At 29.9% G+C, this 15,274-nt stretch overlaps 1 protein-coding gene across 1 annotated transcript in view; it reads right to left on the minus strand.

The window, feature by feature from the left end:
• flr (actin-interacting protein 1 flr) overlaps positions 1-15,274 on the minus strand; it is a 66,703-nt gene that overhangs the window by 26,687 nt on the left and 24,742 nt on the right. The window contains exons 5-7 of the mRNA XM_035377317.2: positions 4,198-4,378; positions 1,714-1,791; positions 1,510-1,587 (exon numbers count right to left, since the gene is read on the minus strand). Of these exons, the coding sequence (XP_035233208.1) occupies positions 1,510-1,587; positions 1,714-1,791; positions 4,198-4,378 (337 nt within the window). The remainder of the gene's footprint in view (positions 1-1,509; positions 1,588-1,713; positions 1,792-4,197; positions 4,379-15,274) is intronic.

Here is a 15,274-nt window from a genome sequence, read left to right on the forward strand (position 1 = left end):
TTATTGGCTTATGCTTCGTGCCCTGGAGAAAAAATTTGCCACATTGATTCAAGAACCAAGAATGAACCATTTTACTCATACCCATACAGCTATCTGAATCAGGATGCTGAACATGAAGCAACCTGAATTAACCTAAAGCAAACCATTGGATTCTGTTCCTTCTATAGGATGTTGCGATCATTTTTTTGAATAGGCACAATTTATGCATAATAACTCACAAGTATCTATATTTTTTGCAAGATTAGCAGTTCCACATACAAGCTGAACCCCATAATTTAGCTTTAGAAAAAGTTCCAAAAATTCTTGGCTTACACACAGAAATATATGGTGTATAAATTTTGTAGTTACATTAACAGACAATATTACACCTTAGAATCCTAATTATATGTGCACCTGTTTTTCAGTTATCATTGTTGTGGATCAGCAATATACTAACTTGTTAAGAAGCATTATAATTCTAAAACTGAAAACAGAAACTAGATTTTCTGATACTCATGAAGTATTGAACACCATCTCACACTGCTTCTTATTCTCAACTTAAAGCAGAAAATGGAGTAATATGCTGGGACTTTTAGTATAAAAAGTGAAATCATAGAATTTCTGATCTCTAGATTTGAAATTCATTTTTCATTATGGACCTATATGAAGTTACAAATATACAGAAATCACGCTAAGTCACTGGCAAAAGAAGCTATGTGACAGCAACTACCATTTATTTCCACAGAAATGGTTTTTGTGCTTTCCTTAATGTTTTAGTTGGTATTCAAGCAAAGTCCCATGATGGTAGTCGTATCATTCAAGATTTCTCATAAGTATTTTGCTGCACGTACAGAACACACAAGTGCAATTAAAATTTTACATTTGCACTACATTTACAAAATGTGCTACAAATAAAATTTCTTAATCCATTAGTTCCTCCTGCAATTTTATGCTATACATATTTTCTATGCATCAGAAACTCACAAAATAATTTTTTTAAATGTTTGCCAACTTTGGATCACTCTGTACAGAATGTCACTAAATGTGGTATTTGTTCAGATCTTTATGCCAAAGTAAAAACTTCCCATGTCTCCTGATGAAGTCAAGCCCAAAAAATATTTTCTTTTGGGGGGGGGAAGAGGAGAGAAATAATTTTTTAGTGTTCAATAATTAGCTTCAAGATGGAAAATACTGTTTAATTATGAAAAATTTCTGTAAAAAATTTAAGACATTTCACAAAACATACATATCATGCTGCTTGGCAATTATTTTTCTTTCTAAAGGGAAAAATCAACTCTGTGAGATGCACACAGAACATTTGCTCTTAAAAGCTTTTATAATGTATTACATGTTAAATTCATGAGAAAACTTGTGAATTTATTTTGAAATTTACCTTTTTGGTTACAATTCATTATTGCACAATCTTCACAGCAGTGAATATTTCTTCCAAACAAGAGTATTAAATAATAAATAAAAGCAATTTCTGAACTCAATAAAATTTAAGAAATTATTCAAAACACAAAAACTTACAGCATAGACACCACCTGCATGAGCAGGGCTACCAAATTCTCCAACTTTTGAATAATCTCCACCTTTATATAAAAACATCTGGAAATTTAAAAGTATATTAATAAGCCTTCTATGACATTCAGTCTTTAAACAATAAATCATTCATTAAAAATTATGAGCAAGGTAAAAGAAAAAGAATTGTGGTAATCTATCAGTATAACTAACCTTGCCATCAAATCCACCGCTTGCAAATAATTCACCATCAGGAGAAAATCTTACTGATTGGACAAAACGGGTATGATCCTGAAAGAAAAATTAGAAAATTATGATTATACTCCAATCCCACAGCATAAATTATGGCAACTGCAATGGCAACAATAGTACTTAATGTTTATTTTTAAAAAAAAGTTAAATATTATTGCTGAAAGTATTCAGACTATTACTTATAGCATGTAAACAAATTTATACACCTCTCAAATTCTAGTACGAAGTGACATTCAAACACTATTTAACATAAGAATATTTAATAATCCACAGTTAAGAATATTTGATCAGACCCCCTATTTATATTTTTCGACTTGGTGAAATTTAACCATAGCTGGAAAACTGAGCAGTAATACACTAAAATAATGTACAATATAAAAATTAGGCAAACCAACAACCTTTTGTTTGATGTATATTTTAACCAAGACTAACGATGTTAAGAGCACCATGTGCAAGTCCCTTATCATCAAAAGAAAAGAATTATGCAAAGAACAAAGTTGTATCTACACCAGAAGCCAAACAAGTAAAACAAATGGGCAAGTAGACAGTCCACAGAAATAGTAATAAAACTTGAAAAATTAAGTTAATATCATTTTAAAACATTAAGAGCTTCAACGAAACCCAGGTCACTGATTGAAAAAGCTATTTGGATAACATTTGCCGACTCAAAGTCAAAACTGTGATTAAATTTCTCCAGCAATGATTAACTTTTGTTTATTTCTTCTTTTTGGACAAAAGATTAAGTTACTTGGTGCAAAACTTTAACACTCTTTTAGTTTGGCTTGGAATGTTCTCTTTGAAGGCAAGACGAACATTTTTTAAACATTCATCTAGTTTAGTTAATGACTTTAATTATAATTCAGTTCTTGCCAGCTTTTAAAATGCTATTAATTTTTCACACTTTTTTACTATTCCTGTGGATATATGGTGTTACTTTCCCATTTATTTTACTGTTTGGCTTTTGGTATAAATACAGGTCTGCTCTTTTCAGAATTTCTTTTAATATACAGCACTTCTCCACCTCAAATTTCACATTTAGATTTATGTTATAACTCAAAGTTGTACTATCATTTATTTTATATATATTTAATATTTCATGAAAAATTTAGAAGCAATTATTATAACAGGATATCTGTTTTCTCAAAATAGACTCATATAATAAAAATGCATAAAAAAAAGCAATACCAAATATAAGGCTAATAATTTTATTTACAACTGACCGTTTCAATATTAACATGCATTTTTTTATTTGATACAAAATTCTTATGAAATAGATGGCATTTTCATAGCCCAGTCTAATTCTTAAATTTTATTTAAAATAGGTTTTAGTACTAATATGCATTTTCGATACTTACGTGTTCTACACAAGTGTAAAAATCAGCAAATGTTTTTATTATGACAAACTCTGGCAACCACACGCATAATAATTCTTCAGTCAAGCAATGTCATAATTTTCTCACATGTTCTTTTCATTGTATTCAAAGTTCTAACTCTTTTTATTACTATTATTGAAAAAGAATTTCCCCCCCTTAATTTTAAAAATATGCTCTTATGGAAGAAACTGCAGTAAAAATTTCTGCAGGAAAACACAATTTTTCTGCAAAATTTCTAAAGGGAATCGTGTAAATGCATTTGGTAGATAGCTGGTGTAGCCAACATTTGTGCAATGCCAAGTCTCTGCAATTCCCTGTATTTTTAAGTGAAAAGAAACTGCTGCATACTTAGGAAAAACAACAGCACAAAAAAAATTAAACAGAGATTTGGAGATGAATGCAAATGTTTTACTATTTAATGTATCATGTAATCCTTATCTAATAATTAAATATTTCTATTTTAAATTGTTAAAGTATGTTTCCTTTACCTGTGTTGATAATGTTTGCTGACTTATGATAAATATCATTTAGGAACTTACAATAACTTTAGCATTTAGGAACTTACAATAAATATCACTTTTTTCAGGAATCTTTTAAAAACGAGTTGTGAAAACTAATAACTTGCAACCGATAAGTAGCCTTTCATCTGTAAAAAACTGCACTAAGGTTGTTGTATTAATATGCAAGTATCCCATTTTCAAAATATTCAGGTATTCGGTAATAATTTCATAACAAAAAAAACATATGTTGTATATTTACTTCTCTAAAAATACATTAACTAAGATAATAAAAGTCAAATATACCCACTAAAACAGATATGAAATTTATAAATATGTTGCAACATAAAAAAGATATAATATTTCCATTATAAATGAAGTCGTCTCAGAATTAATAAAAATTTTAAGGATACAGTAGTATTAGATTTAATTGCAAAAATTACTGCAAATGCCAAAACAAACAATTATTGTAATGGCAAAAAACAATGAATATTTGAAATAAGGAAAAAATTATTGTAATATTAAATATTGAATTCATATTTGCACAGTACATCTAAAAAATAACATGAAATTACATTTAGGGTTGTTTTGAACTTGAAGGGTGGTCCCTCGTATATGCCAACAGAGTTGTCTTCACTCCCAGTGATAATGCGATATGGCCGTTTTGGACGAAAATCGCATGAATTTATAAGGTTACTATGACCAGCTATTTCCCCTACAGATGTTCCTGTATCAGCCATAAACACATGCCCAAATCTAGAAGAAATGATATCAGTTAAAACACACAGTTATTAAAAATAACATCCCACATACATTACATTTACATACTGACATGCAGAATTTAAGGAACAGTATTATTTTTAAACATTATAATCTCAAAATTTAATGGAAAAGCTTGTAAGGTTGCAATAGTTATTTATACCGAAATTAAGACCCAGAACCCTATTAGGTTAGCAAGCTATTGCTAAAATATGCTTGGTATGACAAAGAATTGCAAAGGTTTTAAATAATTGTTTTACTTAATCTCGAAATTTTACCGTAAAAGGCATGACTTGTTCTACAGCCAAAACCCATTACTCATGATTATGTAAATTTAACAATAACAAGTCAAACAAATTTCACCATTCATAATGTAGTCAGCTACAAGCTGGCTCAATACTTTTACTGACACATAAGTTTAACCCTCCTAGTGGACTAGGCTTATGCCTTCTCTCTTTAGTTGCCTTCCCCTTACTCAAATAACCCTTGCAGGGTTCGTACACATTTCTGCACATGGAAATTAAGTACTTTTAAGGGCCATTAATGAAAAAATTAAGGACTTACGAGCAGATGGAAACTGAATAAATTTAATTAAAAATATTATGCCTGAACTTCATTCACATACGCAATACCATCCTAAAAATAAAATCAATCCGTAACTAGGATGAACTATTATTAAACATGAATTAATTAACAAAATTATTAATAAGTTTAAGAATAAAATCAACTTTATAAAATGTATCAAGTAGCATTAAATAGTTTATTTGAATTTATTATTTGAAAGAAGATAAGGGGCATTTTATTTATGTTTTACTAACAGTTAGCTTTATATTGTTTTGCTTTTTTTTTTTTTTTTTTTTTTTTTTGTTTGTTTGTTTCATTTTGTCACATACTTGCTCAGTATATAGGTTTAGTAAATATCAGGTAAATTTTATGTCAAGTGGCATGGATTAAAATGAGAAGTAAGATCAGAATCAGCATATTTCATAACAAAAGACTGGATGCTGTCACCTCTACTGCTTGCCTAGAGAGAGACCTGCTGATTAGAACAAATCTGAAAGGCTTGATGCAGGTACGGTTGGCAAGTTTTGAAAGTTCGTTGGGCTCTGTTTGAAGCAGTTAAGTGTCGTAGTTTCATGTAGATTTCCAGGGATTATAACCCAGTTAATATACTTTAAGGTTCCAATGAGCCACTAAAGCACCACAAGTGATAAGTTGTTTTGTATTATTTTAAGTCTTTCTAGATGCAAAGAATAAGTTTTACATTTACGTGTTTTATCATGTGACCACGGTAAGGTTTAATGAAAGGCAATAACTCGCTTTAATATGCAGAGATAATTTTTAAGGGTAAACAATTAGTTATAAATAATTAAATTAGGTAGTTAGATAACCTGTCATTATGGATTTACATGGCCACTATTAAATTTTATTTATCTTTTAAAAATATTTGTTAAAAAAGGCCCTATTAAAATCATAAAATTTCACAGTGTAAAATATATGTAATTTATGACATTGATTCTTAAATGATATTAGGATAATTACGTATTAAGAGCTTCAAAACATTTATGTTTTGTAACAACCACACTCAACAAAATATTTATGCGTCTTTTTAATTTGAAGCACTTCTCAGATATTTTGGCTAATTTATATCGATTTCCTTCTCTTTAAGCATCTTTTCTAGCAATCAGAAATTTGTCTCAACATGCAAACTAATGTTCTCACTAGTTTCTATGTGCTTTGACGTGCTACATCCTAACTTGTCAAAAGAACTTAGAACATAAAGGCATGCTAACAAAATCAATTACTGCTTGCGGTAATGTAATTAAACAAGAATAGTCACATTTAAACTAAAAATGTGGACTAGTGGTCAAAGAATATACAATTTAATTTTAACTTAAGCTGGCTCAGTAACTCTACCATATGAAGAAATAGAAACGTGAAATTATAGTAAAGGCTGAAATCATAAATAACTGGATAATAACATAAAAACTGTTAACGCACATTGGGTGTCCTGAAGAAGAGCACTAATACGAGTTACTTCGTGTTGGGCAGTCAACATAATAAAGTACTGAATGATTTTTATTCATTAAAATGTCTTTCATATCACACACTTATATAGTTATAATTAATAAACCATATGCTGAAAAATTGTAAATTACCTCACAGCAGACTTTAATAAATTAATATATACACACAGATAACTTCGAAAAATGTAAATTTTCTCACTTTCTGTTATTAAACCTTTAAATGCTTTCAACTTTAAACATAAAGTCAGATTAAGAATAATGTATGATTAAATACAAAACTAAATCATTGCAAAGAGTCTACAGCTCAGTTTTGCTATTCTGTAGTTTCAAAGGTAAAACTACTATCAAAAATTTCATCATAAAAGTGGTATTTTTATTATAAATGTAAATTCTAGAAACATATACTTCAACAGAAAGATTATTTTCAGAATTAAATTAAAATGCTTTTAAAAATATGCATCTTAAATTGTTAAGTAAAAATAATTTGCATTAGACACAGTACAAAGTCTTTAATCCGGAATGATCTATAATGCGGACCTCAAAGCTACAAACTTTCTGCGCATGTGTAGCATTTATGCATGCGCATAATACCTTTACGCATGCGCATAATACGTTTACACATGCACGTTTAATGTATAATGTACGGTATAAGCTAGGCTAGAATTATCTAATTATCTATTTCAGTTAATGTTGCAGATTGCATTGTTCCTTAATCTTCTCATTGGATCTGGCTTATTATTTTTTGCAGACTGTAATTTTATAAAACTGTATGACTGTAGAGCAATTTTATAAAAAGTAAGCTTGAACTTTCGATTATGTCAAAAAGCGTTTCCGATTCTGGAGCTGCCAAAGGATCTACAAAGCGTAAGCATGTTTCAATGTTGATCAAACAAAAAGTGGAAATGCTGCAAAAAATGGATAAAGGCATGGAGAAAGTGACAGAGAGGTTGGTGAAAACGAAAAAATTTCGATTGACAAGTTAGTCGGTATTCTCGGCACAGCAATTACAGGACTTGAACAGCGGAACTTTGTAACTGAACAAGAAATTATGATTGTTTCCAGATATAAGAAAAAGTATTAGCACATAAAACAAAGCAACTTAAACAACTTACATTGAAAAAAATGTTTAATAAAGTAAACAAATAAACATTAAGTATTTTGTGTGTGTGTGTGTAAATTTTGATCATAATTGCTCTTTATTTCATAAATTACGGTTGCATATTTTTAATTTTATAATTTCTGCATGCCATCTTACCAGATTTAAATTGATGATCTATAATCCGGAAAAACCCCTATATCCGGAATCATCGAAGTCCCAACGAGTCCGGATTAAAGACTTTGTACTGTATGTATTTCCCCCCTCCTACATAGCGTTATGTTAGAATCTATCTGTAAACAAAAGAGGTTTTAATGAAAATTCGTGGAATTATCACAGCATTATAATTTAATAATAATAGGGTTAAGTGATTACAATTGTTATAAATGGCACTTTAACTACTAATGGGTTAAATGTAATTGTTACTTGATACATCAATTATGTTTATAAATTTATTGAAAATTGTAATGAAATTTTACATTTGCATCTTTTGTGTCTTGTAAAAACACTGTTAGACTAATGTGCTTCATATATAGAGAGATAAATAGATAGATATATTCATGACTCCCTCACTCAATTAATCCTAGCAAAATGCAATATTAAATGAAAGAAAGTTAACTGACTACACAAATATGTATGTAATGCAACTCATCCAAAATTAAGAATTTACATTTCTTTTTATCTATTTATACAATTAACTGGGTTGATTGGATTATGGCAAACCACATTGAGGCTATTTGCCTAATGGAAGAGATTTCCGGGGATTTGAGGACAATGTTTTATGCAGAACTGGCTCGAATTCATGTTACTCATAAGTGAAATCAGGAAAACTCTTCTGAATTCAACCTGTTCATAGAGATTTACAGATTCAAATGACTGGTGTTCAATGGTCTTACTGCTTGTCTATTGCTGGGCAACTATTTGTGCATAAGAATAAAAGCAACATACACATAAAAAATTTTTAATTTTTTCTATACAGGCAATATTTAGTCTTATACACATGTATAATAAATATATGTATATATATATATAAAGTAAATAATTAAAAAATATATATGAATGTTAAAGGTAAAAATGTAATGCTATCGCTGCTAAGACTATATATTTAAACCAAATTATTAATTTTAATTTACAATTATCCCCAAAAAATAAATGAAGAGCAAAACTATTGTAAAATTAAACTTATTAAAAGTTAACACTTTAATATAGAGAAATAAGATTATGGGAAAAATACTTAGTAGAAATTTTAAATTGTAATGGAAATCATATCAAAAACTTAAAGAACTTTAAAAGTACTTTTAATATGAATTCCATTACAATTTAAAACTTCTTTTAAGTATTTTTACCCACAACTTTATCTAAATATTCCAAAGTATGCACACACCTAAATATATACATACAAATATATACATACATATATGCATAGGTGTCTGCAATTCTCTTCATATTTTTCCTTATACAGAAGCAAGGAATTTCAATAAATTTCTCCCAGATTTGGACCAAACACCTACTTTGCATTAACTCTTCATCAGTGTGAAAGATTTTCTACATTGCTACAATTTTATTTCAGTTCTATAAAGATTTTCTTCAGCAGTAAATTCAAGATTGTCATTCATATGCTTCATCTCTTTTGTACTATTTGTATGGAAATGATTTCAGATATCTTCATATTTGTAAATATTTCCCTGTGTTGTCTACAACTTCTTTTGATGAAGACATATGAGCAAATCTTGAGATCAAGCACAGAAATCAGGAAATAGTTCATAATTCAACTATAAATGTAACCTTAATAAAAACGGTGTTTATACCTTGTTAAGTGTAATTACTTCTGTGTTACATGAAGACAGGTTGCAGTTAAAGTTATGCTATAAAGTAACCTTATATTGGTATGAAGTTTGAATAGTACATAGAATATTTTTCCCTTATTAATTTTATCATCTGAAAATCGAGAGGGGAAACTTTTATAAAATTTAATTTTTGAAGGACATGATTAAAATAAGAACATACCAAATGTAAAGTATCTATGGATGAACTACAGGTAACTATAATATTATTTTAACCCTCCATGCATTACAGGTTTAGCTCTGAAATTTCAAAGTTCCTCAAAATGTCATGAATAAATGGTATTTTCTTTATTATAATTAAAAAATGACTCTCTCACTTAGTACCCTGAATCCTTTTCTTCCAATATGCATCCTACCCAAAATCGGATATATTAAAAGCTGGCAGAAATGTGCATGTGTAATGAATATGAAAGCCACCCTTCTGCATGGAATTTTACATCCATAACGCTGAGAGGGTTAAGAGAAACCTATATTCCAATCAGAATACATATACCTACTTACCGATGATATCTTCACTTCTACTTTCCAGCAACATGAAATCTGGCGGTTCTTATTGTTGTCCCTGCTACTCCTTAGGTCTCAAATCAGTTGAATGTACAACTGATTGAGTGAAATCGTAGACTGAATGCCAGTTTGTGTTTGTTCACTCTAACTGATTGGTTCTTGTATTAGGCTGGCATAAAGTTCAACTGTTAGCTTTGGCATAACCTCTGCATTTAATTTGTGAGGGTTTGTCTTTCTAGTAAGATGAAAGCAATCACTACATGGATGAATTCCATTTTAAAATTTAGGGGAGTTCGTTCTCTGAATGCACCAAAGGAGTATATTATGCAAATATTTTTGAAATTTTCAGAACTGGAACTAAAAAGCTAGGGGAAGTATACGTAAGAGGGGAAATACATACATATTAAAAAATCTTTCAATTCCAAAGTTTAATCAGAATGCAACAAAATGTAATGTAAAAAAAAAAAAAAAAAATTGATGGTAAGCTCTCCTTTAAGTTTAAAGAGCCGCTGGTGTTTAAATCTGTAGGACTACTAACAGAAATGTGAGGATGTTATTAGAAAATAAATAAAACAAACAAAAGAATTTACACAAAAAGTTATTTTATTTTTTATTTATTACATTTATTCATTCAAAATGACACCATATAAAATTGGTCGATATGATAAATACTATACATAATTTAGGATGTCTGCAGTTACATTCCCAGCGAATGTTAAATCTATGAATTCCCAGTGTACTTGGATAGTTACTTAGCACTATATTGAGATTAAAATCATTTTTCACAGAATCAAATATCTTTTCATTTCATTTGACTTCTACATTGAAATCTCCCATGGTAATAGGAACATCTGTATCTACAGTAAACTTTTCATCGATCAATAAATAGTAGTCTCAGAATATTTCATCAATGCATTAAACAAGAACATTTTCAAATCTGCATTAACAGCTGGATGAATATGATGATAGAATAAATCTTGACTCTATTAATAACTGCATCAACTATACAAATATCACCTGCTTCTGAATCCTGTATTCTCTTACACTACTTAACAGTAAATTCTGTTGGTACACAATCTGCTACACATGTAAAATTTCTATTATCACAACACCACTAGCTTAACAAAAGAAAATAAGTTCTAGAAAATGCCACCCGAACACACCGACTGTCTACCAGACGACCTTGCCACTCACACATGTTTGTACATGTGACCTCACCAAGCTTTGACTTTGCAAAATTTCCCTTTTTTTGAAGCATTACTATGTGTCTACCTTTTGTCCAACTGTTTAAAAAATTTCGTGTTTGCTAATGTGCTCTTTCACCTATCTAATGATGTAGTTGGATTCATTGTAACATTTGTAGTTTCAAAATATATGCATTCGCACACACCTCAAACAGCATCTTAACTTTTGCTTTCCCATCAGACCATTAGGAAGGAACATAATCATACATTAACACTTTGCCGACCGATCACCTATTAATTGGCTTTTTTTCGCCAATGCCTACTGACCGATAACCTACTAATCGGCTTTTTATCGTGAACGCCTACCAAACAATAGCCTATTAATTGGCTTTTTTCGCCAATGCCTACCAACCGATAAGCCTATTAATCGCTTTTTTCTCAGGGCTACCTAGAAATAGCCTAGCAATCGGTAACCATGGCGATAAACAACCTCCATTTACTACATCATCTGCATTTTATTATTACAGAAAATCTGCGGCTGAGCGGACGTGTGTATGCTGTTGAACTGCTAGCGGTTGGTCAAGTGTTAAAATAATTCTTTAGCTATCGCAATATATGATACTATTATCAAAATCATAGAGCACTATTCAAATAAACTTATCTTCATTATTTGTAAATACCTGCAATTAAAACACATATACTTTAATGTATGTATTTGGAACTTCATATAAATTCTTGTATTTAAAATCCTTCCCCTTGCCCACAACAGCTACAGCTTAAAAACTTAATTCAAAAAGAAAAACAGATTTCTTGTGTCTAACAATGAATGCAAATCTGCTTTTCCTTAAAAGGTAATCCATGAAGGCATCCCTACCCTTATGCAGGTAGCTGTTGCAGACTATGGCATAATTGGGGGGGGGGGAAATGTGTTACTTTAAGTGATCTGTGAGGTACCAACCAGTGCAGAAGTGGCAAACTGAATAGTGGTAATTCGATCTATGTTAGAGCTCAGATGAACAGACTGGCTATATGGGTCCTATTTATGATTTCCAACATGTGTAATGTGAATACAAGCCACTTTCCCTTAGAAAGTCCTCAATGGAAACATCACTCCTCTTAGGCAGACAGCCCTAATGCACTTTGCCATAACCAAATACCCTAACTTGACAACCTGTGTGGTAGCTATCTAACGGTAACTTTTTAAAATGAGACATGCAATGAAATTTTCATTCTTTATTTTTTATGTATTTCAGAAAAAATTATGAAATTAAAAAGATTTCTTAATATATTTCATTTTGAACCTTTCAGATTTTGCTTGTTTTGAAATTAATGACTGATTACCAGTATCTAAAGAGCACATTATCAGTGAAGCTATGGTGTAAATTTGGGATTTTTACATTTCCTTCGATTTTCTTAATTGAAATTAAAATAGTACCAATTAGGGAAAAGTTTGGATAATAATGTAACTAATACCTTTTTGCGCAAAAGCTATTGCCAGACATTTGGATGATACAATGAAAAATGATTTCTGTGCAAGTCATGGAAAAATTTGCTATAGACATGGAGTTCATGATTATCACAAATTTACGTGTAATGCAATTTCTCATCCAAGAAAATATCTCATTACTGACTGAGTGAATAAAACCACTGAACTTGGTTTCAAATCTTGGAGTATATAACTACATGAATTATATTGTTTCTTTCCATGCATATGAGCCACTTTCTTTTAGGAGGCCTTCATCAAAGTCATTCCTCCATTAACAAATCAGCCCTTGTGTGCTTTGTACGATTTGCAAATCATCCTCAAAACAATTGCAATTTTACTTCTCTAATCACTGTCTTTCGGCATGCCAATGGTTTAGTCCACAGTTTTTAATGTAATGACTTCTTACCCAAAGCACATACATTACTGCTCTCGAATCCCTAATTAAAAATCTAGAATTTAGACATTCAGCAAACTTTTTTTTTTTTTTTTTGTGTGTGTGTGTGTGTGTGTGTGTGTGTGTGTGTTTTATACTTTTAGTTATATTACATGCATGAATAAAAAGAATTTCACTTGGTATCTCAAATTATTAATGCATCAAATGCAGTTAAATAATTGTATTTTTCACATTACACTCAGTCGCTTGGAGGCAACTTGGAATTTCTTTTATATTTAATTTTTAAAAACTGAAAAAGACTATATTTGCAACTGAAACCTTAGTAATACTCAAACTTTAATACAACTGCATTTTTCCCCTTTTTTGGAATCTTTTGATGCTTAACAAGTAAAAAGATTTATCAACATAAATTCCTTACCACCAGAGAAGCAGTCGTATGAGCAAGAATAGTTATAGCTGGGAAAGAAACTACTCGCTGCTTTCTTTTTCCTGCCAGTGTTTTCTCCTTTTCTAAGCAGATGAGCTAATAGTCTCATAATTCTAAGTATAATTTTCAAATGCTTTAAGAATGTATTCCAATTATTTTAACTGAAGTAAACCTTATTTATTGCAGCCAAAGTTATGAAGTTCTATATAACAGTTTTATTGCTCCAGCTTTACAACATCTGCATCAGGAAATATTTCCTTAAAAAGAGTATTTCAATTACCCTACACTTATCCCTTCTTTCTAAATACCAAAACATCTAAATAGATGAGAAGGAGGAGTGCTGAATGGCCATTGGCTGTAGTCATTGTCTACACTGTTTTCATTTTGGCTACCTTTAGCGACATGAAGTTTTAGTATCAGTCAGTATGGAAAATAGAATCTATTTCACCATTAGTAATTTGACATAAGAATTCCAATTTTTTTTCACCTGTTTCAGGAGAAATGAAAAATTTACTAAAAGATTTATAATATCCATTATTGAACATGATAGATCTAATAAGTGAATCGTACAAATTTGTGCACATTACCTTAGTTTAGATTACAACACAATGTTTGCTCAGTTACATAAGCAAGAATCAGTCCTAAAACAAAGTAAAACTTTTTTAATTTAGCTATTTAAATATAAAATAAGAATCTTTTGAATTAAGACAAATTTTTCCTTGCTATGAATTTCTTAAAATTATATTTTACGAACAATTTATTAAATATTTTACATAGAGTAACAAACCCATAAATCTGAAAACTTTACACCTACTACGTTTTTAAACCGTTTCTCATGCCAGTTAGTACTGTTATTTAAATGTTGCAACACTGGAATTCTCAAATTTTAAATTTGTACATTATTTGTAAAATTATCGAACTGCTGCTGAATTTTTTATGTTGTTCAACATCTATCATATTCATTTTATGAAAATTATGGATAAAATTACTGAAAACTAATTTAGAATTTATTTTCAACCAAAAGGATAGATAACATGGCAATTTTCACGGATTTTTTAGTAAATTTATTTCCGAGCCCCATTCTATTTGAAATTTTTTTTTCATTTGAAAAATATCTAATCCAAAACTAATATCCATTATATAATTTGTTATAATTTACTGTTTAAATATCAATAATAAATTTCCTGAACAAAGTTGGAGCATTATTTGTAAATCTGTTTTCACAATACTAATTAAATTGTGAAAGTAAAATTTCTAATTAATCCAAAACAAAATTCTTATGCAAAATAGTTCATTCTAAATTTTGTTTAAATAAGCAGTATACCCATTCATTTTTTCAATGAAAAAATAGATCATTAAGATCTATTATTGAAAAATCTGTTTATTCTAGAAAAATCCATTACGTATAGACTACCTACTGCTTCTAATATGGAATGGCGTGGATCTTCATCGTCCAAAGCACATTAAATATTCTCACACCATTTATCAAAAACTTCAATCAGATATAATATACAAGAAGAATTTATCTAGATTTTAAACATGCATACTTCTTGCCAACAGCCAATCACGGTTCTCGCTTCTACAAAAATTTCTCCTTAGGGCTGCTATATTTATCGGCAGCAAAGTATGTTCATTTATTGCTTACCATGACTCATCACCACAGATTTCTTTGATGGCAACTCAAAAAAATCCCGTCAAATTATCAAACATTTCAGAGGATCCATAGTGTCGAAGTTTTTTTTTTTCTCTCTTAATAACAAAATTAGGCTATTAAATTAGAAGAGATCAAAATGTGACTCAACATACATACCTGCCAAGCTACGATACTCAAAAATCAGATTTTTTTAAGAAATCAGGAGAGTTTCATGAGAGTTTTCTCAAAACAATTTTTTTCCATGATAAAAATATTCATTAAGAGAATTTATATTCTA

The sequence above is a fragment of the Stegodyphus dumicola genome, chromosome X1, assembly GCF_044657685.1.
Source record: "Stegodyphus dumicola isolate Sdum_Otavi_A_Nest chromosome X1, ASM4465768v1".
Classification (NCBI taxonomy): Eukaryota; Metazoa; Arthropoda; class Arachnida; order Araneae; family Eresidae; genus Stegodyphus; species Stegodyphus dumicola.